The sequence below is a fragment of the Mustela erminea genome, chromosome 13, assembly GCF_009829155.1.
Source record: "Mustela erminea isolate mMusErm1 chromosome 13, mMusErm1.Pri, whole genome shotgun sequence".
NCBI lineage: Eukaryota > Metazoa > Chordata > Mammalia > Carnivora > Mustelidae > Mustela > Mustela erminea.
In genome coordinates this window covers 87,836,443-87,861,201 of record NC_045626.1, presented here as the reverse complement: position 1 = coordinate 87,861,201, position 24,759 = coordinate 87,836,443, and the positions used below count along the sequence as shown (strand labels likewise).

Below are 24,759 nucleotides of genomic sequence, written 5' to 3'. Positions count from 1 at the left end.
GGACCGTGGGGTCGTGGTTCTGCCCAATCTGAGAGGGGTCTCTGCAAATCTGCATGCAGGGGCTCCAGGAGGGGCCCCCTGGGGCACAGAGCTGGGCAGGGAAGGATCATGGAGGGAGTTGCCACCCTTGGCAGCCTTCAGAACTGCCTTCTGGCAAAGCTGGAGTCTCCCTTCCTCACTGCGCTTATCAATAGGCCCTGGGGGTGGGGGGTGCGTGAGACTGGGGCACTTCCCTGCTCCCCTGACCCAGCCTCACAAGGCACCCCAGCCGAGACCCCCCACCACTGTCTGCCCAGTACGCTCCTCTCTGCCCCGGGGCACCACCTAAGACGAGGGCACCACAGACTTCAGACAGAAAGCACCTGATGCGCGGATCATAAAAATTTCAGGAAAAATAATTCGGATCTTCTCCAAGGTGTGTTTCTCGCCGCTAATTGCTCCTGAGAACACCTTAGAAGCAGCCCTCGGACTTGGAAATGCTCTCAGCTGCTACAATTTGCTCTTCTTTCATGGTCCCGAGTCCACCAAAACTACAGGGGGAAAAACAACAACCCTTGAGGCCATACCTTCCCTCTGGAGGTCCAGCAGGCGGACGGCGACACGAGGACATCACTCAGACTCCCGACGGAGGGAGCTTCGGTGCTCGCTTACATGGCTCTCGGCATCGAACCCCAAAGACACTTCTTTGCCTGCTCCTTGAATTTTCCTTTACAAAACGTGGAGGTTAAAATACATCGACGTTCAGAAGGAAACAAAACAAAGCAAAACAACTAAAAAACAGGTTCTCCACAAAGAATAATCTTTTCTTTTAGAAATAGAGCTGACAGGGGCCTGGCCGGGGCCACTAGGACCCAAAAGATGTTTCGTTTCGTCCTGGACCCCGACTGCCCACACCCAGAACCGACACCATCCGTCCGTGAAGTCTCCATCAACCGAAAATGACATCCGATGAAGCCCAGGGTTTTGGAGCACGAGATTCATGCACACGGACCCCCCCCCCCCCCAATCCCTGTGCTGGGAAACCCAACTCCAGTGTTGGAGCTTCTCCTCGAAAGTGTCCAATTAGCATATCCTTCCCCTCAGTGTAAAGTCGGATTCAACTCGACTCGATCCGCCTTTATTAAAAAACCTTACAAAAGATGTACTGAAGTGCTTGAAAAAATTAACTTTATGCTCTATGCACAGATAAACTCTTCCTGTACAGCTAATATGGTTATATCCTTTGTTTAAAAAATATTCTTTCCCCCCCTCCCCCACTAATGACACTTCGTGGGTAGTTCCACACAAACCATCCCGCCATCCCTCGGGGGACGTGTCCTCGGGGTCGACACGTGGCCAGGAAAGACCCTCACGGAGCGCCACCCGCCGTGCTCGGGAGTGTTTATTGAAATTGCTTGGGGTTGGGTGCTTTCTTCTTCCTTCTCCGCTTCTGTTTTCTGAGAGAGGGCGCTGGCGTGAGGGGCCCCGGCCGGCTGGCTGATTGTCACTTGCCGTTGGCGCGGTCCAGACTCTCCAGAACCTTGTTGAGGCGGATGTTGAGCAGTCTGACCTGGTTCTCCAGGTGCTCCAGCTTCTCCTCCACGCTGGGGCCGCTGGGCCCGCTGCGCCAGTAGAAGCCCATGGGCCCGGTCATGAAGTAGACGGCCACCACGAAGCAGAGGGGCAGTATGGCGTTCTCTGGCTCCCCCTCGTACTTGTGCAGCACGTACACGCACGACATGGAGAACAGGATGACCCGGGCCACCCAGAAGAAGCGGCCGAACACCACGTGCAGGAGGCTGAAGATCAAGCCCAGGGTCAGCGACAGGAACCAGTAGGCCAGCAGGACGACGCCCACCAGCAGGAGGGCGCGGGCCGGGCTGTTGGCCACCGAGGCCGGGCTGAAGTACTGGGACAGGTTCGACACTGCGGGACAGAGAAGAGGGACAGTGGTCGGGTCACGAGGAGCCAGGGCTTTCTCTCCAAGCGGGGTTTGTTTGGGCAGCTTGGCTCCCTTGCTGGGTGTGTAGGACAAGAGGTCCCTGAAGTCGGCTGCCTCGTGATCTTTCCTGCTAAGCCCTGGGAGAAGACCACCGGCCGGAGCCTGAGTTTAAAATGCCCCTTCGTGGCAGGGCGGAGCTTACACACTGTCCTTGGATTTCCTCCCTTCCTGTCTTTCAAAGTCACGAATGGCCAGTTTTAGCCTGGTTACGGGGCTGCCTAGGATGAAGGCCTTTCCAGCCTCCCTGATAGCTACAAAACTGAGCTTTGGTCAAGGAGATGTTTTGGGGTGGCCTCAAGGGGTTTTTCCTAAAAGTAGCAGGAATGCGCCCTTTTACCTCCTTTTCTTCTGCCTGCTGGAATGTGGATGCGATGGCGGAAATGGGAGCAGCTGTCTTGGGCCATGAAGTAAGGGAAGTAGCCTATTGGGGAGCAATAAGACGGAAGGAGCCTCGGTCCTGAGGACAACGTGCTGCAAAGCCACCTACCTGCCTAACCACCTACCTGTGAACTTCCACATAGAGAAATAAGCTTCCATCTTGTTAAAGCTGCTGGTATTTTAGATCTCTTACTCACAGCCAAACCTAATCATACGTGGCGTTCCATCTTAAATATGGAGTGAAATGGAGATGTATCTTCTGTGTGCCCGACTTAAGAAAATTTTCAAACAGAAAAGTTACAAGGATAGTAAGATAAATACTCCTATGGACACCACTAGGTTAAACAGTTGTTAACGTTTTACCATATTTTGTTTCGTCACATACTTTTTTTTTTTTACCGAGCCATTTGGAAGAGGCAAAAGATCATACTTCAGCAGGCATATTTTTTCTGGTTTTATTAAAATATAACTGAAATAAAGCGCCACAGAAGCTCAAGCTGTAAAACATGACTCGTTACATATATTGGGAAATTATTACAATAAACGTAATTAACATGCATCACCTTATATAGATACAAAAAAAATTTTTTTTTCTTTTCTTGCCCTGAGAACTCTGAGGATCTACTACTTTCTTAATAACTTTCAAATACACCATATAGCAGAGTTAACTGTAATCACCATGTTGTACATTACCTCCCTGTACTTATTTATCTTATAATTCGAAATCTTATTCCAATTCTCCCACCCATTATCTCCTACCTCTGACCACAAATCTGATCTCTTCTCCTATGAGGCTTTTTTTTTTTTTTTTAAGATTCTGCATATAAGTGAGATCACATGATATCTGTCTTTGTCTGACTTACTTCGTTTAGCAAACCGCCCTCATGTTCCGTCCATGTTGTGGCAAATAGCAGGATCTCCTTCCCTCTGATGGCTGAGTGATAGTCCATTGTATACAAGGCCCACTTCTCTACCCATTCATCTGTCGATGGACACTTGGGTGGATTCTACGTCTTGGCCATTGTAGACAACGTGGCCATGAACATGGCGATGCACACGTCTCTGTGACATAGTGTTTTCCTTTCCTTTGGGTATATTCCTAGGAGTGGGATTGCTGGATGAAACAGTAACTCTGATTTTTAATTCTTTCAGGAACTTCCACACGGTTTCCCACAGTGACAGCCCCAACTGAGAATTCCACCAACAGCGCACAAGGAACGGTTCCCCTTTGCACACGTCCTCGCCAGCATTTGTAATCTCGTCTTTGGGACAGGACTCATTCCAGTAGGTGTAAGATGATATCCCGTGTGCTTTTTTGTGAGTGGGTATTTGCCTGGTTTCCAAAGTGCTCTGGCTGTTCCCTCCCCAGTCCGTGGTCACGTCTGGCCCAGAACAATGGGGCAGAGCAGCGACCTCTCCTGTGCTTTTGATTTGCACTTCCCTCATTAGCGATGCTGAGCACCTTTTTATATAAGCATTGGAGGTTTGTATGTCTTCCTTGGAAAAATGTCTGTTTGGGTCCTTTGTTCCTATTTTAATCAGACTGTGGGTTTCTTACTCTTCAGTTGTAGGAGTTCTTCATACATTTTGGACATTTACCCCGTAACAGGTATACAGTTTGCAAATAGTTTTTCCCCGCTCCATAGGTACTTTCCATTTTGTAGATTGTTTCTTCTGCTGTGCAGATGTTTCTCAGTTTGATGTGGTCTCACTTGTTTATTTTTGCTTTGGGTGTCAAATTAAAAAAAAAATTAAAAAACACCAAAAACCATGGCCGAGACCAAGGTCAAAAAGCTTACCACCTATTTTCTTCAAGGAGTTTTATGGTTTCCGGTTTTACATTTAAGTCTGTAATACTTTTTGAGTTCATTTTTGTGAGGGGCATAATATAGGGGTCTGGTTTCATTCTATTACACGTGAATATCCAGTTTTCTGAGCATTGTCTATTAAAGACACTGCCTTTTCTCCACTGAGTATCCTTCAATGCCTTGTCAAGTACTGGTTGACCATAGATCCCCGATTTATTTCTGTGTTCTCAGTTCTCTTCCATTGGTTTGTATGTCTGTTTTAACCCCAGAATTGTACTATTTTGATCATCCCTGCTTTAAAATACAACTTGAAATTAGGAAGTACCACTTAGATCTTTTTTCTCGTGATTCCTTTGGCCAGTCAGGGTCTTTTGTGGCTCCATATAAATTTTAGGATTTTTTTCTACATTGGTTAAAGAAAAGCCATTGAGGGGTGCCTGGGTGGCTCAATGGGTTGAAGCCTCTGCTTTCGGCTCAGGTCATGATCTCAGGGTCCTGGGATCGAGCCCCTCAACGGGCACTCTGCTCAGCAGGAAGCCTGCTTCTCCCTCTCTTTCTGATTGCCTCTCTGCCTACTTGTGATCTCTCTGTTAAATAAATAAATAAAATCTTAAAAAAAATAAAAAAGAATTTCATTGGGGGCACCTGGGTGGCTCAGTCAGTTAAGCATCTGACTCTTGATCTCAGCTCAGGTCTTGATCTCAGGGCTGTAAGTTCAAGCCTCAAGCTGGGCACTACACTGGGCATGGAGCCTACTCAAAAAACTAAAATAAAAAAGAACTTCATTATGATCTTATACTTAGATATATACCTCATACCTTACGGCTAATTTTTCTTTAAAATTTTTTTTCTTATTAAATAGCCTTAATTTTTCAGAGGAGTTTTAGGTTTACAGAAAAATTAAGCAAAGGTAATAAATTCATTTTTAAACATTATCATTATTAATTTGTTTAAAAATAACAGTGAACCCATTTATAGGTTAATACAAATAATATATTTTTCATGAAAAATAACTGCTTTCCAAAACAAAGCCCCCAAACGCCCCGCAACCAAAACAGTGGAGTTGTTTTGAGTTTTTACAAATCTCTATAATATCCACTTTGAGAGGAGAGGGCTGGATCCTCAGATCTGGTTTTGAATCCTCAGAAATAGGATGCCAGCCACAAAGGTAGGCCACGGATGTAATTTACATATTTCTAGTGGCCACATTAAAAAAGGCAAAAAAGAAAAAGCTAAAAATTAACGTTAAGATACTTAGCTCAATGTATTCGCTCTATTATCAACATGGAATCTATATAAAAAACTGTGGAAGCATGCCTCGAATGCATGACCTCACTGTTTCCCCTGACGGGCCTCGGGGAACCCCCTCCAGGGTTCCTCCGAGCATACTTTGAGAACCACCAGACTAAGCTCACCATCTAAAGCCATACAGCATGTACTGTCAGGTTATCAAGGGACTAAGTGAGGTGACCAGTGGGTACAAGGGATCCTGGGGGGAATCCCTGACTGGGGCCAACTGGTAACACAGTTTCCGCGACTCTAATAAAAACTGCACTTCTCTCCAGCGAGGCCAGTGAGGAGCAACCTTGCCCCGCCCTGTGGAGGTCCTGAAATTCCTAACTAGGACACAGGCAGCTCTGGATGTCCTGCCTGTATCCGCTTCCTGGGGCTGCCACAGTTAAGAACCACAGGATGAGTGGCTCAGACAATAGGATCAAATTCTCACACAGCATGGAGGCCACAAGGGTGAGGTCAAGGTGTCGGCAGGTGGCCCCTTCTGAAGCCACGAGGGAGACTCCGTCCCAGGCCTTTCCCCAGCTTCTGGGGTGTGTGGGCGATCCCCGGCCTTCCTGACTCACACAATCATTCCCCGATCTCTGCCTTCATCTTCATGGGGCCTCTGGTCCCAAGGTTCCCCCTCCTGTGAGTTTGCCGGCCATCCTGGGTCAGGGGCCCAACCCGATCCAGGGTCCTAGGGAGAGCTGACTCTGTGTGCAGGCGGATGCGGGTGGCCCTCAGCGCAGGGGATCGGGACTGGGTGAGTCCCAGAAGGGCGTGATGATGTACTCTTTGGAGCAGAGCCCCTCTGTAAGCCACAGGGTGTTTACCAGGCATTTGCCTGGGGCTAGGCACTGTTCTAATGGTTCTGCACTAATTGTCCTCTGGTCCTCACAACATGCTGACCATATGTAGCCTTTCCCACGTGGGGACTCCCACAGTTACAGCAGGGCAGGGTGGGGACCGTGACGCAGGGAGTCTGGTGCTTGGAGCCATCCACTCCTTGCGCTGTCCCAATGCGTGGTCACAGCACAGTGCAAGGCGGGGCGCAGGTTGTGGCTTCCAAGCCTTCAGAGAACGCAAACTACCTGACGAAGCCACGAGACTTAAATCTGTCCTTCGGACTCCTGGACAAGGGCTCCACTTCCCAGAACAGTGGCCTGAGCCACCAGATCTACAGCAGGGCTAACGCCCCTGTGTCCTTTATGGTAGCCACTGGCCACATGTGGCCACAGAGCACTTGAGATGTGGCAAGTCTGAACAGAGATGTGCTGTGTCAAATACAGGTTGCACTTCGACGGCGTAACAACCCCCAAAACGTGAGGCACCTCGTTAACAATTTTTTGTATTGATCACAAGTTAAGATGATGATATTTGCAATCTGCTGGGTCGGCTAAAACACCTTATTCAGTTCATGTCTTTCGACTTTTCTAATGCGGCAGCTGGAACATGTAACTTCATCTGGCTCTCCGTTTCCACTGGGCAGCTCCGTTGGTCCTGGGAGGCTCCGGGACCCTGAAAACTTCTGGAGTCGGAAGTTAGAGAACTGTACCCGTGGAAACATTGTGCACCAGAATATCCAGCTTTGGGGTACAGTCTCCTGCCTTTTGCACATTCCCACTTCTAAGCCTAAAATGCAAATCCCAAAGGCCTTTGGATGTTTTTTTGAAGCGGATGCCCCGGCTACGGGGAAGGGAGAACATGACAGGGAAGGGAGTGCTTTCATCTCTGGAATGGGCCAGTGGCCCTGGCCACGAGCATGAGCCCGTGAGGACTCTGGGGAAGGATGCTGTTCCGATTGTCTCCCGTGTAATAGGGAAGCTGTTGCCACTCTAGCTTTTCCGTTCCAAGGTGCGTGCAACTTTCTGCAATGAGGCTCGCTTCTCCAGGGCGCGATGGCCGGGGATGGAACCTGGGTAGCGATGAACATGGAGTCCAAGCACGATTGCACGCAGTTGCTCTATCCGTGCGGTGAGTTGACTCAGCCTGACTCCCAGGAGGAGTCCGCTGCAGCCCCAGGAGGTTGCAGGTGGCACGGCAGCCTCTCCAAGGGCCGTCCTGCTATGGCGGATCCTTTGCCCCAGTAGTGAGGTGCCCTGAGCGGGTCTGAGGCCTCTTCCAGGTTGAACTCAGTGATTCCAGGCTGGAGATGGGTTCCCAGGGGCTGAGGGGGGACGATGGCGTGTGTGAACCAGGCAGCCCCGCCTGCGGGGCCGGGTCTCCGGTTCATCAGGTGGGAGTGTCAAAGGCAACCTGGGAGGGTTCCCGGAGACCCTGCACACGGCAGGGTTGTACTGGTTTCCCACAGCTGTGGCGACCAGGCGCATGGCTTTAATAAGCAAGAGGAATGTACTGTCCTGCTGGCTGAGAGCCAGGATTCCGACATCAGGGTATGGGTGGGGCGGGGCTCCTTGAACACTCTACAGGGGGTCCCTCCTGCCTCGTCCAGCTCCTGAGAAGATCCAGGCATCCTGAGCTTGTGGCCACATCTCTCTGGTCTCTGCCAAGGCTGTCTCTTCCCCATGTGTTTCTCTCAGTCTCTGTGTCCAAATTTCCCTCCTCGTATAAGGACACCAGACATTGCATATAGGACCCACGGTGGTCTGCAAAGACTCTATCCCCCAATCAGCTCATGTTCACAGATATGGGGCTTCTCGGGCATTTCTGGGGGGATACACCAGAGTGAAATCACACCAGCAGCCAAGCAGTGGGGCCAACAGTCCTCCAGTTTTTATGAATCACGGCTCCTATGTACCCGAGGCAGAGCAAGGCAGAGGGGACAGTCTGGAGGAGGTGGGCAAAATCCCACTCAGAGCAGAGAGATTCCAGAAGGAGGTGGGCAATAAACACACACACACACACACACACACACACGCAGACACACACACACGCATGTGCACATGACATCTTAGCTGACAAGCGATGGTGGTTGTGAGAACAGACCGGGTCCCTGTACACGGGTTAGTCAGGATGGGCTTCTTGGAGGAGGTGTCATATACCTGAGAGTAGAGGATGGAAAAGCCCCACCAGGCAAAGGGCTAAGGAACTGCTCCTGGCAGGGGACACCTAGAGGAACCAAAGCTGTTCCAAGAACAGGATGGAGGCCGCGGGCTGGGTAGAGAGGCTGGGCAGATCCTCAGAGCCGACTACCCTCGGTGGGAACCCTGTGTGGGATCCAAGTGCAACAGGAGTCCCTGGGCAGTTTGAAGGTGAAGTACTTGACCTGACTAATTTTTTTTTTTTTTTTTTAAGAAATCACTTGATGCAGCAAAAGTAGTAATAAGAACAAAAACCAAGCTGGCTGACCAGCTGAGAAGGAGTCACAGGGGCCGAGAGAGGACGCTGAGTTAGGAGGTGTGCAGACTGGTTCCCACGGCAGGCCAGAGGCTGCTCTCTAGGGAAGTGTGCAGGCAGGACGAGCCCTTGGCTGGTGTTTGGGAACTTGCATTTCTGGAGTGTGATACAGTGATTTTTAGCACAAAGTATGCCTATTTGGTCTTTGTCCGCATGCCCGGCACAGAGCTCCTAAAACCTTCGGAGTTTTCTAAGGAGTGAGAGCAGTAAAGGTGTCTTGATAATTCGTAAGACGCCCCTTTGAGCCGTATTCCAATGCGGTGACTTTTGGAAAGACCCTAAGGACGGGGGCTGGGTGCTGGGAGACCCAACAGCGGAGAGAGGGCTAGGATTTTGGTCCCATGCCCTGATGTCCAGGTTGGGGAGAGCGGCTAGAGGTCGAACCAGTCAGCGCCAGCCAAGGATTTACTCAGTCACGCCTGTGTCACAGAGTCTCCAGACAAACCTGACGGGATGGGGTCTGGGGAGTTTCCGGGCTGGGATGCTCCCTAGGGTAGAGTGGGTGGTAAGGCTCCCTAGCCCTTCCTGCAGACCTCGCCTGCAGGTCTCTGCCATCCGGCTGTTCCCGGGTTACATCCGTCTGTAAGGAACTGGTCACCTAGTTAAGTAAATGGGTTTCTGGAGTTCTGTGAGCCGCTCTAGCTGATCAGTCAGACCCAGCCGGGGGCGCGTGGGAATGTTCTATCTACAGCCAGTCTGCCGGAAGGACAGGTGGGCTTGCGACCAGCGTCTGGAGAGGAAGGGGCATCCTGTGGGATGAGCCCTTGCCCTGTGGGTTCGCTCTGACACTATCTCCAGATAGACAGGGTCATAGTTCAGCTAAATATGCGGGACCCCTGGTCAGTGTCCACGGAGGACTGAGTCGACTGCTTGGTGGCGTGGGGAAAACACATGCATGGCGGAAAGCTCCCTCCGTTCCCTCATAAGGGGGGTTCTCTGTGCCTGGACTGTCTGTACAAATCATGACGTATGCCGACCGCCTGCTCTCCTGCGGGGAGTCGAGTCTGGGTCCGTGCCAGGCAGAAGGTGCCTAAGTGACCAGCCTCTAAGAAACACCCCGGGGCGCCGGGTCTCTAACAGGCTTCCGGGCTACATGACACGTGACATCTGTCATCACAAACTCCTGCTGGAGGAATGAGAGCTGCTGTCCCCCCTTGCTGATGATGCTTTGTGTCCTTACACCGTAAGAAGTCACAGCCAGGAGCACGACTACGATGCCGAGTCCTGGGTCTTCCTAGTGGCTCACTGTGCCTGGGGCTGATCCTGGGGACCTCAACACAGGCTACTGGAGACTTCCTGGCAAGCGAGGTGGCAGCCTGGACTGGGGCCCGTGACCTTGAATCCAATTCCAGAGGCAGCCTCCGGATTTCCTGGGGGCAGAGCAGCAACTCCCCGGGCAGGCCAGTTCAGCCAGGTTCTGGGGGCCACACCCCACTCCTTCTGATAACTCTGCAAGCGACCCAAGCTTTGGGTGAAATCCCTTTCTGCCTAAAGAGCTGTCCTAGTCTGTGATGTATTCCCGTGCCTCTGGTCCCCGCGGCTTGCCTGGGGGCAGCCGAGTCAGCAACACCCACTTGTACCTCGCCCCAAACAGCATCCGTGCACCTCCGTCCGGACGGGCCATTTCTTTACGCAACTATTCCAAGAAAAAATGTTCACTTGTGTCCCCCTGCCTCCTCCAAGAAGTCCCCCATGCCACCCACTGCGGATACTGAGTCCACATCTTGAGAACCACTAGAAAAAAACAGCCTTAAATGAATGCCCCCCCAGCCCCACTTACCATCAAGTCCAAGAACATCCAAGAGTTCTGTCCAAAATTTCCACAACGTTTCGACAAACATGTCCACCCCCAGCACGAACCGCTCGGTCAGCCTGGTCAGGAACTGCAGAAACAAGAGAACAGTCACTACACCGACTGGGACAATGCCCCCATCTCCTTGTCCAGCCAGGCCCGGTGGTTGACCCGTCAATGGGAAAACAGAGTCGGCTGGTAGCCCGGGTGCTGTCGTGAGCTCGGTCGACTGGGAGCTGGGAGGTCCCCACGAAGTGGCTTTGCTCCATCCCTGATTTCTCCGAGAGCCCTCCTGCTCATAACAAGGTCAAGGACTCTGCTCTCTCTGCCTGATTTCTCATTTTTAAACAGTTTCACCCAGAGCATGGGTGTTGGGGACGAGGGACAAGGATGAGGTCGATGGTGGTTCTCACACATGAGCTGTATCCCATCTCCCAGGTACGTGGACATGCTAGAGCCCCGCGCCCCACCTGTCTGTAAGAACCTGGCCTGTCGGAGGGCTTCGTGGGCTCTCCGGGTGATTCTGGAGGACTATGTCTTGTTCGCCTAGTTTGGAGGAATAAGTAACACTCTGCACACATGGTATGAAACTCAGAGCTGCAAATGGGAATTGAGTGAAAGGCAAGTCTCCTATCTCACTCCCTGCCATGCAGACCTCCGTCCAGAGGCACATGTTGTCACCACTCACTTCTGTGACATCCTTTCGAGGCGCCCACTCAGTGTCTTCCCACCAGCAACAGCAAATGGGCCCGGTTTTGCAGTGTTTCTCCTGTGACACTCTTGTCTTGGTGATTACTCAACCTCAGCCCATACAGAGCTGCCTCATTCTCCGTAAAGGGGTTTAAACGATCCCCTCCAGGTGGACACCTCAGTTGTTCCCACCTGCGCTATTAGGGCAAATGGGAATGACCAGTGGGGCCTTGTACCTGCAGGCACTCTGACTCACGTGGCCAATGTCTTGGAGTGAACTGCCTACAGCATTTGGAACCAGACTTCATGGTTGGATCGCTGCCCCAGGACACGGGGAAAAGGAACAGGGTTGAATCAGCAGCCAGGAGAGAGAGGACTCAAATATCTTCCACCCCAGCTCTGTGGCTTGGCTGAAAGCACGTGTGGCTAGGAGTCTAAGTGCTGGGTTCAAATCCCAGGGCGGCCTCTTCCTGCTAGCTAGGTAGCTCTGTGTGTGTGTGTGTGTGTGTGTGTGTGTGTGTGTGTGTGTGTGAGGGAGTTACACAGATACTTACATATGATACACAGCAGAGCTCCATCTGAGAGATACGTACGTACACTTGTACTGCCCCATCTGGTTTTCTGAGCAGTAAGTGCCATATTCACGTGAAGTGCCTTGAGCACCTGCTAAATGGTCACAATTCCTACAGACATCCCATATTCTCATAGAACATTGACCCCAACGTGTCCTGCAAGGAATCATCCTTTTATCCTTAGGTCATTGCCCTAACAGGGTTTGTACAGGTAGAGACGGTACAAATATGGCCATCAGCTGATGGGCGGACGAACAGAGCCTGGTCCACCCAGACAACGGGGTATTATGGGGCCATAAAATGGAAGGAGGTACTGCGGCACAGTTCTGTGTCAGCCTTGAAAACAGGGTGTCAGGGAACGAAGCCAGACACGAGAGACCACAGAGCAAATGATTCTGTTTGTGTGAAATGTCCAGGGCAGGCAAAGCCATAGGGACAGAAAGTAGACGGGCAGTTGCCGGGGGGCTGTGACAGCTAAAAGGTAAACAATCTCTTCTAGAAGTGGCAAAATGTCCTCCCACGGACTGTGGTGACGAGTGCACGACTCTATAAACAGACCAACGAGGGCAGAACGGCACACTTTGGGGGATAAATTGTATGGTACTTGAATTATACCTCCATTAAGCTATTTTAAAATGGAAGGGTTAAAAAAAAAAAAAGAGCTGGGTTTAAGATAATAATAATAATAATAAAACAGGGCACCTGGCTGGCTCAGTCGGTAGAACATGTGACTCTTGATCTCAGGGACCTGAGTTCAAGCCCCATATGGGGTGTGGAGTCTACTTAAAAAATGAAAATAAAAATAAAAAACAAAAAAACACTTACACACACAAGTGGAAAGACTGTGAACGCCAGAAGGAACTGTATGTGCCACAGAAAAGAGGGCGACTGCCCCTCTCGCCAGTGGAGGAAGGTTGCGGGACACATCTGTACCCAGGTAAAAGGCCCATTGGTAATGGTATTATAATTAAAACTCCTTTTTTAGGGGCACCTGGATGGCATGGTTAGTTAAGCATCCAACTCTTGACTCCAACTCAGGTCATGATCTCAGGGCTGTGCGACTGAGCCCAGAGTTGGGCTCCGTGCTCAGTGGGAACTCAGCTTGGGATTCTCTCTCTCCCTCTCCCTCAGTCCACTCCCCTCTCTTTCTAAAAAATAAAAAAAAAAAAAACAAAAAAAACCCTCCTTTTTTTAAAAAAAGAGCTTTACTGGCATATGATTCACATATCACTAAGTTCATGTCTTCCAAGTGTCCAGTTGGGTGGTCTTTAGAAAAGTCACAGAGTCACGAAGTTATAAAACCATCACCATGATCTAATTTTAGAACATGGTCATCGCCTCCAAAGAAAGCCTCCCCAACCCTGCACCCCAACCTAGGCACCCGCAAATCTGTCTGTCTCTACAGATTTGCCTTTCCCAGACGTTCCGCACAAACGGAATTGTGCGACGCGCGACCTCTCGCATCCACGATCGTTCACTCATCACGACATTCCCCAGGTTGTACCAGGAATCAGGAGTTCATTCCTTTTTATGCCCCATAGCATTCCACTTTACAGGTATGCTCTGTTTTGCTCATCCTGTTGCATATCATACACGTTGGCCTGGAACTGGGTGGCAGTGTTTCACAATTTGTTCAAATGGAGGAAAAAGGAAGGGCCCTAGGCTTTCTAGAAGAAGGTATGGGGCCTTTGAGATGGTACCACCTCCCCTAGAAAGGGTGTGAGGAAGGAGCTGTTTTGGAAGGAAGAGGCACCAGTGCTCATGCCGCTGAAACTCTCTGTGCCTCAGTTTTGTCAGCTGTCGAATGGGGCCAAGACAGGATTGGACAGCTTAACCTGGAAAGGCCTTTGCACGGGGCCAGCACACACCAGGTACCCAGGGGTTGCAACAGCTAAGGATGTGCCTGTCACAGCGCCTAGCCATGCGGGTCTCCGGGAGGTGCCTGGAGACCCGCCATCCTTGGGAAAACCTCATGCCCACGCAGGACTGGCATCGATCAGAAGGAAGAACCGGTCCGTCCTGAAAACTGGCCAGGGCAGGAGAGGTGGAAAGCAGGGAAGAGCCCACCCTCGGCCTTCTAACCACACACCGGCAAACTCGCTCTCTGCCCTGTGGGCACATTGTGGGCACACAGGACCCTTTGGCCCACTTCACGTGGCAAAGACACAGGAGCTCTGGGTGGGGGGTGAGGAAGAACTGTGTTCTCCCCTAATTCCTACCTTGAAGCCCCAATCCCCAGGACCTTAGGATGTGACTGGAGTGAACCACAGGGTCTTCAGAGAGGTAAGTAAAGTAAAACCAGGTCACGAGAGTGGGCCCTTATGCAGTGGGACCTGGATCCTTATAAGAAGAGGCGATTAGGACACAGACACGCACAAAGGGAGGGCCACGTGACCACACGCGTGCACAGCAAGGAGAGAGGCCTGGGAAGAAACAACCCTGCCTACACCGTGGTCTCAGATTTCTAGTAAATTCTTATTGTTGGAGCTGCACAGTGTGGCCCTGTCCGGGCAGCCCCGAGCCACTGCTTACAGGGGTCACACTGCAGCTCGGAGCCTGGGGCGGGGCACCTGCCCGGTGCGGACGCAGACTCGCCCCGGGACAGAAGCCACAGAAGCTGTGGGGGACGCAAGAAGCAGGAACAGAGGGAAGAGCCGTTCGAACGACAGCAGCTTGAATCAGGCTAAGAGCCTGTGCCCTTGACGTGTCTTCTGCCTCAAACCCACACAAGAAGAACGTCAGACCCATGGCAGCTGACGGCATCCCAGATCCGGGCTCCGGCAAGCTGCCCAGGGGGGCCGCCGAGGAGAGGCAGAGAGCATGCCCCAGCTCGAGGACAGCTTGAGCCAGTGTGCTGTTCTGGATGGGATCCTCGGACACAAAGGGATGTTGGGTAAAAACCAAGGATATCGAAAGAAAGCATGGACTCTGAGCTACTTATAATCTAGCTATCCTGGTTCGATGACGTAACAAGTGCGTTATGAGAATGTAGGACGCTCACAACAGCGGGATCTGCCCGCAGGCTGTGAGGGGTTTCTGTGCCATCCTCTCAATTTTTCTATAAATCTAAAACTGTTCCTAAAAAATAAAGATATATCCATGTTTAAAGATTTTTTTTAAAGTCCTACCTACGCCCAAGGTAGGGCTCGAACTCACCACTCAGAGGTCAAGAGTCATATGACCCACCAACTCAGCCAGCCACGTGCCCCTTAAGGATATTTTTTTTTTTTTAAAGGGAGACCTAACAGACACATCAGTTAAATGCAGGGTAAACTCTGTTTGGATCCCAGTGCAAAGGAAGCAATTCGGTCAGGAGACCTTTCAAGTCACGGAAAAACTGGAAAATCAACTGGGGTCAGTCGCTACAGAAAACTGCCATGAACCGTGTGTTTTGTGGTCATGTTTTTTGTTTGTCGGTTAAAGATACAGATCAAAGTATTCTCAGGTTAACTAAAATGACTCGGATTGGCTTTAAAATACTATCGCAGGTTAAACGTCACTTTTGGCCAGGGGATAACTATCGCAGAAATGGCAGGAGGTTGATAGGCAGAAGCCGCGGGTGATGGGTGCGGGGTTCGTTACGAGATCCCTTCTCCCTTAGCGAGGGTTGCACAACGTTCAGGATGAAAAGTTAGAACAAGGAAGACTCAGGTGAACAGACGGGAAGCCCGTGGCTGTCCCCGTGGGAGCGACAAATGACTCAAGCCGGGATTTCATTATCCCTCTTCTTGCTCCGGGGAGGCCTGGACACCCACCCCCCGAATGACTTCCAGCATCCAATCGCACCCCCGGCGCCCAGCCCGGCCCGTCACCCTCTGCTCATGCAAAGTGGCTCCAGGGGAAGTCAGCAAAGGAGTCTTGATGAGCAAGTCAGAGCAGGAGGGAAGTTTCTACCGTTCCGAGTTGGCCCGAGTATGTGTAGAACACACTGACTGCAAAGATTGCATGAACGGAAAACACTGGGACACAAGCAGCGGTCACAAATGGGTCACAAAGGGGAAAGGCAGCTCCAAGGCAGGCGCGCAGACCCCTTCAGCGGAATCCTTGCCGTTTATGCGGTGATGCCCTCATCTAACTGCCGGGGAACCGTCAGACAACATACTCCGCTGGACATTTCGAGAAACGACTGGTCTTGCGGGCGCCTGGCTGGCTCAGGCAGCGGAGCGTGCGACTCTTGATCTCGGGGTTGTGAGTTCAAGCCCCATGTTGGGGGTAGAGACTACTTAAAAATAAAATCTTTAGGGGCGCCTGGGTGGCTCAGTCATTGGGCATCTGCCTTCACCTCGGGTCATGATCTCAGGGTCCTGGGATCCAGCCCCGCATCCGGCTCCCTGCCCGGCAGGAAGCCTGCTCCTCCCTCTTCCACTCCCCCTGCTTGTGTTCCCTCTCTCGCTGTGTCTCTTTCTCTGTCAAATAAATAAGTAAAATCTTAAATAAAATAAAATCTTTAAAAAAAAAAAAGAAAAGAAAGAAAAGAGTGGTCTCTTAAGACCATGGTGAGATAGCATTTCAGCCTCACTCTGAGGGCTCTAATCAGAAAGACAGTGACAAGTGTTTGCAAGAATGTAGAGAAATACGGATCTCATACGCTGCTGGTGGGAATCCAAAAGGGCGCATCTGTACCGCAGCTCCTTGAAATGTCAGTTACCACGGGACTCAGCAATTCCATGCCTACGTGTACACCCCAAATGTTGGAAACACATGTTCCCATAAAAACCTGTACATGAGGGGCACCTGGGTGGCTCCGTTGGTTTGGCGCCTGCCTGGGGCTGGGATCATGCTCCCAGGGTCCCGGGATCGAGCCTCGCGTCGGGCCCCCTGCTTCTCCCTCCTCCTCTGCCTGTTGCTCCCCTGCCTGGGAGCTCTCTCTCTCTTAAAAAACACAAAACCAAAAAAAACCCGTAAAACTTGTACGTGAATGTTTGCAGTAGCATTAATCACAGTAGCCAAAAAGTGGAAACAATCCGATATCCATCATCTGATGGATAAATAAAAAGTCATAAGAAGGGATGAGGTTCCGATGCAGGCCACACAGTAGATCCGTCCTGAAGGGGGCCAGGGACACTGTGTGATTCCCTTTGTGTGAAACGTCCAGAATAGGCAAGTCTATGGAACCAGCACACAGATGACAGGTTGTGTAGGGATGGGGGAAGGGGAATGACAGCCAAAGGGTGCAAGGTTTCCTTCTGGGGTAAAGAGGATGCTCTGAAATCGATTGAGGTGATGGCCGTACAGTTCTTTGAATATACTCAAAACCACTGAAATTTCCACAACCAAAGTCTATGGTACCTGAATTATAGCTCCATAGAGCTCTTACCAAAACAAGGTGGCAAGGGGCACCTGGGTGGCTCAGTGGATTAAGCCTCTGCCTGCAGCTCAGGTCATGATCTCAGGGTCCTGGGATGGAGCCCCGCGTCGGGCTCTCTGCTCAGCAGGGAGCCTGCTTCCTCCTCTCTCTCTGCCTGCCTCTCTGCCTACTTGTGATCTCTCTTTGTCAAATAAATAAATAAAATCTTTAAAAACAAAACAAAACAAAAAAACAAGGGGGTGGGGAAAGACAATTGGTCTGTGCAATTCAAAAATGTCCATGTCAGAAAAGCTCTCCACAGCCCCCACAAAAATTGAGGGAACTCTGACAAGCTAAAGGACACTAAGGTGACTTGAAAACCAAACGCAGTGAGGGATGCCTGATTATGCATTAGATTTTTTTGGACAGCTGTAAAGGAAAGGTGCCTATAGACATCATATGAGTGTTTTTTGTACTAAATGTAAGGTTTCTTCCTGGGTGGGGGGGTGGACCATGGTTCCGTGGTTCTGTAGGAGAAAGTGTCATGGCGTCTGCAACTCACTTTCAAATATTTCTGCAAAGAAAAGACCGTGCCTGTGCATGTGCATGGGAGCATGTATGCGTGCGTGGGTGTGTGCGTGTGTGTGTGTGTGTATGGTGTGCCAAGGAAAAGAGAAAAACAAGTTTGGGGGATACGTGAACCATCACTGGGCCAGGTGAGGGATTTCCAGCCATTCCTTATTCTTTCAAATGCTCTGTCCTTCAAAATTTTTCAAAGTAGCGAGTGAGAGGAAACATTTTGATTGTGGTGATGTTTTCAGGGACACACGTCAAAATGTGTCAACTCGTCCACTTTTGGCCCCTCTTATGCCACTTTAAACAGGGGCGGTCTCTTGGAGTGTAATGTCAGTAAAGCGGTTCCATGGGGTGGGGAGAAAAGACTGGAAAGTATCGGGGTTATTTTGCTCAAAATACTTTCTTGCAAACACCTAACAAAGCAAAAGCCTCTTAAAAAAACAAAAACAGAAGACCAACAGCTCAATAGAAAAATGACAAAGAAAACAAAAGGCAGTTTCCAGAATAGAAAAGGCCAATGGATTTTGAATCAGTGAAGAGACCATCATCTCAAACATAATAAAACCAAAAATTTAATGACACACTTTGCTGGGGAAGGTTTGGAAGCCTGACTTCATATGTTTGGCAGGAAACTTGTCCCACTTTGGTGGAAACTTGTCATTCTTTGGAAAACAATCTAGTCTCTCTCGGTGTTAAAAGTGTGTATGTGGCATTGGGGCAGCTTAGTCGGTTAAGAGTCGGCCGTCAGCTCAGGTCATGATCCTGGAGTCCTGGGATCGAGCCCCACATCGGGCTCTCTGCTCAGTGGGGAGTCTATTTCTCCCTTTCCCCCTGCTCGTGGCTATTTCAAATAAATAAATAAAATATTATTTTTTAAAAGTGTGTATGGGAGTAGAACTGTGTGTAAAGACAAAAGACAAAACTATGTTGTCAAAGGCAGGAGAATGGTTGTCTTGGGTTGGAGGGGCTTAGAGAGCCTGGGACAATCCATTTCTAGACCCGTGTTCGTGACATGGATATCTTCACGGTACAAGGATTCACTATGCTTCACACTTTTCGTGCAGGAAAGTACACCAACTAGGATTCAATTTAAAAACTTGTAAATGGGGACGCCTGGGTGGCTCAGTTGCTTGGACGACTGCCTTCAGCTCAGGTCTTGATCCCGGAGTCCCGGGATCGAGTCCCGGGATCGAGTCCCGCATCGGACTCCCAGCTGCATGGGGAGTCTGCTTCTCCCTCTGACCTTCTCCTCGCTCATGCTCTCTCTCACTGTCTCTCTCTCTCTCAAATAAATAAATAAAATCTTTAAAAAAAAAACCTTGTAAATGCACAGACCCTTGGAGTCTGCCGTCTAACAGTCAGTAGATGAATTTGTCTATGTGCACACACAACAATCTTATAGGGAGAAGGGAGACCGTCACTGCAGCCAGGTTTGCAGGGGCAAAAAACGGGACGCTAACAAAATACTATCGGGTGGGTTAAATAAGGGTACATTCTGAATAATAGTTGGCTTTTGGCAGCCCTCCAAAAAGAAGGAATCAAAGCTTTATGTACCGATAGGATCTGGTCTCCAAAATTTATTAATTAAAAAAATAAGAGGAAGGGGGGTGCCTGGGTAGCTCAGTGGATTAAAGCCTCTGCCTTCGGCTCAGGTCATGATCTCAGGGTCCTGGGATCGAGTCCCGCATCAGGCTCTCTGCTTAGCGGGGAGCCTGCTTCCTCCTCTCTCTCTGCCTGCCTCTCTGCCTACTTGTGATCTCTCTCTGTCAAATAAATAAATAAAATCTTAAAAAAAAAAAAAAAGAAGAGGCAGGAGGAGGAGGGAAAAGGAAGAGAAAAGAGTGGGACAGCATGTATAATGAACAACAGAAAACTCCTGAAGAGGCAGGATCTATCCGTATTCAGAATATCCGCACTGCTCTAGGAAGGAGAATGGAGACAGGGTCAGAGGTGGCAAGCAGATTTCTTTTTTTTAACTTTGAGCTATTTGAAATGGCATTCCATGCAACTGTGACCTTATTAAAAAGAAAAAAAAACTATAAATGTTAAGCTTCTTAAAAAAAAGAAAACACCTAACTTAAAAGCAAAGGAGTAAGAAAAATCACCAGTTCTCAGCTTAGCATTCAGATGTTTCCACCACGTGGGTCCAGCTGTAATTCTTCCCTGTGCTCCCCAAGATCCACACCCCAATGCACGCAACCTGTGAACCGTGCCCCGTCAACCTTGTCCCACCCCTTTCCTTCCAGGCCAACCCATCTTCCCAGACCCATCTCATGCCCCTCCCTCCACATGCTGCCCAATGTCTCCGGGCAAGGCACTTGACCCCTTTCTACTGTGGCTCCCACAAGGCCTTTCTTGCATCACTGTTGAGCCTAACCCTAGGTCCTGTATGACGTGGCTGTCTCCCTTTGTCCCTTGCTCAGTCTGTCACAGCCCTACAACCAGCCCTCCCTTGTCCTTATACACCAAACCCATTCCCACCGCAGGGCCTTTGCTCATGCTGTTCCCTTGGCCTGGCATGCTCCCTCCCTCTACCTCCTTCTCATTCAGCTTACTTCCCTGCCACTCTATTCTACTTATTTCCAATTCCACAGAGGTTACAAGTGTGGGCACTCCCAGTCCTCTCCCACGGATTAGCTGGACTGGGGGCAAGAGATTCAACCTTTCCTTGCCTTTGCTGTCCTCATCTGTAAAACAGGGAAGGCCATAACAGACCCTCTCTCTTAGAGCAGGGCAGATACATCCTAAGCTTGAACAAAGATTCTTCTTCAATATGATTACATCATCTTCCCTTATTTCTGAAACGGCACTTACCACTCTGAAATAATCTTGTTTTATGGATAGGACTTATCTATTGCCCGTCCCCTGAAAGGTCCGCAGGAGGGGCCGTTATGTCTGGCTCATACAGTAGGTGCTTAAGAAATTTTAAACAATTGTTGTCAGAGACACATAGCCTAAAATGAACCATTTTAAAGCGTACAATTCAGGGGCATTTCGTACACTCACAACAAGGTGCAACCACAATCTCTACCTAGCTCCAGAACATTTTCTTTAGAAACCCCCTATCAAGTAAGCGGTCACTCCCTATCCCACCAGCCCCCCCTTAGAAAACATTGTATCTACTTTCTGTCTCTACAGATTTGCCTGTTCTGGATACTTCACACAAATGGAATCTTACAACACCTGGCCTCTGGTGTCTGCCTTCTTTCCTTTGTTTTTCAAGTTTCATCCAAGTGCTTTATTCCTTTTTATGGCAGGATAGTATTCCCTGCTTGCACAGACCACGGTGTGTCCATTATCAGCTGATAAACATTTGGGCTGTTTCCACTTTATGGCTGATGTGCAAAGCACTGCTGTGAACACTCATGGACAAGTTGCTTAATAAAAAAATAAATGAGTCGATTGCTCTCCTACCGGATGTACCCACTTCCTATAAATGTCTCCTATCATTCACTAAGTGGTCATTCGGTACTTCGTATGGCCTCGCTCATTGCACTCAACCCTTGAGTTTATCTCCTCTGCACAAATGAGACGGCGACGTCAAACAGCTGGCCCGAGATCACAGAGCTAGGGATTCCGACCCACGTCTGTGGGACAGCGAGGCCCGTCGCTCCAAACCAGAACATCACGGGTTTATTTTAGACACGGCCTAGATTAGAATACGGGGTGTGTCTTTAAACACCCTCAAACTTCACAACCCACCAAGCCGGTCTGGCTCCAATTAGTAACCCCAGACAGGCTGAAAACTACAGTTGCCAGCAGACCCAGTTTTTGTTTAATTAAGAATAACAAAACAGTCTCCCCCAAGCCTGGCCAGTCTGGGCTACACGCGACAGGAAATGTCGGGTCAGCCTCATTCTAGAGGCTGCTCTGATGGGGGGGAACCAGAAAGGGTCATGAGGCAGGAAGACCTGAGAAGGTACCAGTGCCGACTCTGGGCCCAGTCTGCCTGTGTTCAATTCCCGGCCACTCGGTTTGACTTGAAGACACGCATGTCACCACTCTGTGCCTCAGTTTCCCTACCTACAAAAAGAGCATATTAACAGTACCCACTCACAGCGTTAAGAATGGAGTTACTCTATCTGCAAAAGCACTCAGCACATTTCAAGCAAATAACCAATTCGTATCATCCCTATTAAAGGCACAAACCCTGGTTTACTCTAGAAAGAATTGTGACCTTGAGAGTCCCAGGTTCTTTGCCAGAATAGACCTGTCTTATTGATCCCAACCCAGAGGTGAGGCCCTGAAATATCATTTTGTATTTCATGCCCATCGAACTTAGATTCTCACCTAGGACCACCTCCTGAAACGTAACTTGCCTGTGTTCCCACCAGCACAAGCCAGACTTTCAAACTTTTGGCTCCAAAACAAAAGATCTTCGCCTTCGAATCATTCAAGAACGGCACCTTGCTCACACCCTTTATGCCCAGGCAGACAGGCTGGGAATCTTTTTGCTCTCAGGTGTTGGGTCATGCCTCCCACAAGGCGATCTTCTCCCCCACAGAACCCACGACCTCCACAAGGAGTGTCTGCACAGCCACAGGAGGGGGCCGGCGGTCAGAAGTCACCGTTTTCCTACTAAACTAATCTTTTCATTTCACCCAATAAGAATATCCAGCCAATCTGATCTGGGTTTTAATTTTTTTTTTTCCCCTGCATGTCAAGCACCAGAGAACTTTTTTTCACCCCGAAAGTTCTTCCAGCAGGACTAAAGCAATGTGGATTTGCACCTCGGCCAGAATGTAGCAGGTACGGATTTAGCCATTACTCTGGGCCGGCAAGACCACCAACGATTCATAATCCCCACCTCATAAGGAAGGGGATATTGTGATTAGCCCCTTTTAAGGATAAAGGAACTGAAGCTCAAAGACATGAAGCCACTTGTGCAAGGCCAGTCAGCAGGTAAGTGCTAGAGCCAGAACTTGAGTTCCCAAACCCCAGGGCTAGCCTAGAGTAAAGAAGTTAACAGGAGGAACAGCACCGGCTTTGCTCAGGGAACCACATTACCGCATGCAACTGTCCCTCATTCACTTCCCCTTTCTCCGGGGACTTGCCCTAAATGAAGCCCGTCCCACAAGGCTCCAGAGGCCAGAGCAGGGCGTGGGGAGAAGTTCCCGCGCGCCTCCTGGGCGCTCAACACACAGGAGAGCTGCAGGTTGCTGAAAGTTCCAGAGTAAAAAAGGCTCCAAATCTAGGGGCGGCAGAAGTAAGAGCTCAGGAGGGTTACTGGGTCAGGTTGCCAAAGCGACATAGCAGACTGTTCTACTCCCTTTCTTTCCCTGCGAAGTTGAGAGAAAGAAAGAAAGAAAAAGGAAGGAAGGAAGGGAAAGAGAGAAAGGGAGGGAGGAGGAAGGAAGGAAGAAAGGAAGGAAAGAAAGAAAGAAAGAAAGAAAGAACGAACGAAAGAAAGAAAGAACGAAAAAGAGAAAGAAAGGAAGAAAAAGAGAAAGAAAGGAAGGGGCCTAAATGTCTTCAAAGCATTAGGAGAAGGGCCTAAGGTGCTCAAGGGAAGTGGGTCGGTGTGAGGCTAGCAGAAAGGCGGGTTGCTGGGGACAGGGCAGGACGCCCCTGGGCAGCCGCGCGGCGCCTGGCTCATAGTAGGTGCTCATTCAAACGCGCTGAACGAATGAATGAGAGGCGCGGCCGGCACCAGCGCGGCCCGACTCCCAGCCGCGCGGCGCTGGCGGGCAAGGTCCAAGGAGAAGTGCGGGGCGCAGAGCAGAGCAGAGGGCGCCCGAGGCCCTGCGTCCCCGCCGCGCGCGAGCTCCCGCGGCCCGTTGCGACCACGGCCTGGCGCGGGGGCGGCGGGCCGGCAGGAGGCAGGCCCCCCGCGGCGCAGGCCGGCCTCCCCTCTCCCCTCTCCCCGCCGCCCGGCAGCCTCGGAGGCCGCACACGGCCCAGGCCGGCCCCGGGCGCCAGGTGCGCGGCGGCCGGGGCAAGGTGACCGCAGGCTCGAGCCCGGCGCCCACCTTCTGAGCGGCGCGCACGTTGTCCTCGCCGAACAGGCTGCTGACGCTCTGCGAGAAGGTGTTGACCGTGCGGCGGTAGCTGTTCTTCTCCGTGCCGCCGCGGCCCCGCGCCCCCTGCGCGCCCGGGGCCAGCAGTCCGAGCAGCAGCAGCAGCAGCAGCAGCAGGAGCCCAGCCCGGGCCCGGGGCCCGCCCGAGGCGCGCGCGCCCATCCTGGGGCCGGCGAGATGCGGGGTCGGGAGCGGGGCTGAGGGCCGCACCGGGGACGCCGCGGCTCGGGCGGGGGGACCGCGTTGGCGCGCTGGTGGGGCCGCCCGCCGCGCCTCTGTCAGCCGCCGCCGCCGCTGTCGCAGCGCCACCTGCCCCGCCCCGCGCGCAGAGCCGCGACGGCCCTGCCCACGCCTCGCCCCGCCCCCGGACGCGGGGTCCCGGCCATCGACCCGCCAACGTCCCCGCGAGGGGCGGCGGAGGCCGGAGGCTGCTCGGTCTCCCCGCCCCCGCTGAGTGGGGGGGTGAGAGGGGTAACCGTTTATTTAAAAAATACCAATTTTTATGTTTAACTTTTCGGTAAAAAGCGGCCGGTGCAGGTAAAACTTGGCAACGGCCTCCGCGAGATCATGACCGCCATTGATTGGAGAACCAGATACAAACATGTCACTGAGTTCATAACGATCCCCAATCCTCGGCCACCGTTGGCGACGGCAAGGGCTCCGGCTCATCCATTCATCCATTCTGAAATTTTTGAAAGAAAGGGGAAGCAGCGAGCGGACATCCCTCCTGCCCCTCCTGAACGAGCTGTAATTCAGCGTCACAAAACAGACGAGGAGGGGAAGTTTTCGGAAGATTAAGTCCGGCTGGTTCAAAAGGAGGGCGCGAGAGTGTTCGAAAATCACGACGCACCCCGTTAGTGAAGTGATGGATGCAGCAGGAGGCTGAAACCCAGAAGGGGACTGACTGGTCGCGGCAGAACTTGAAAATGGAGAGGCCACGCCGTCCTGACCCGGGCGCGCCCGGCCCCAGTAGCAGGAAGTCACCTGCTGCACTTAGGATGGATTCTTGCCAAAACACTTTGAACC

The 24,759-nt window shown here is 51.1% G+C and overlaps 1 protein-coding gene across 2 annotated transcripts; it reads right to left on the bottom strand.

Annotated features, from left to right (window-relative positions):
- Positions 1-1,150: 1,150 nt before the first annotated feature.
- Positions 1,151-24,030, bottom strand: BRI3BP (BRI3 binding protein). 2 transcript variants are annotated; one of them, XM_032309792.1, is made up of 4 exons: positions 23,686-24,030; positions 10,580-10,682; positions 2,319-2,402; positions 1,151-1,905 (listed from the first exon to the last, which is right to left on the bottom strand). In XM_032309792.1, the coding sequence occupies exons 1-4, from the start codon at positions 23,893-23,895 to the stop codon at positions 1,484-1,486; spliced, it is 819 nt and encodes a 272-aa protein (XP_032165683.1). In that variant the 5' UTR covers positions 23,896-24,030; the 3' UTR covers positions 1,151-1,483. The 2 variants fall into 2 exon arrangements, with proteins under 2 accessions (XP_032165683.1, XP_032165684.1); XM_032309793.1 differs by lacking the exon at positions 2,319-2,402.
- Positions 24,031-24,759: the final 729 nt, after the last annotated feature.

Bases quoted from the DNA above. Each gene is read 5' to 3' on its own strand.
- BRI3BP (XM_032309792.1), bottom strand. From the start codon at position 23,895: ATGGGCGCGCGCGCCTCGGGCGGGCCCCGGGCCCGGGCTGGGCTCCTG. The intron at 10,683-23,685 runs GTGGGCGCCGGG...TTGTTTCTGCAG, and splicing joins ACGTGCGCGCCGCTCAGAAG to TTCCTGACCAGGCTGACCGA. The intron at 2,403-10,579 runs GTAAGTGGGGCT...GCTCCCCAATAG, and splicing joins GGATGTTCTTGGACTTGATG to GCTACTTCCCTTACTTCATG.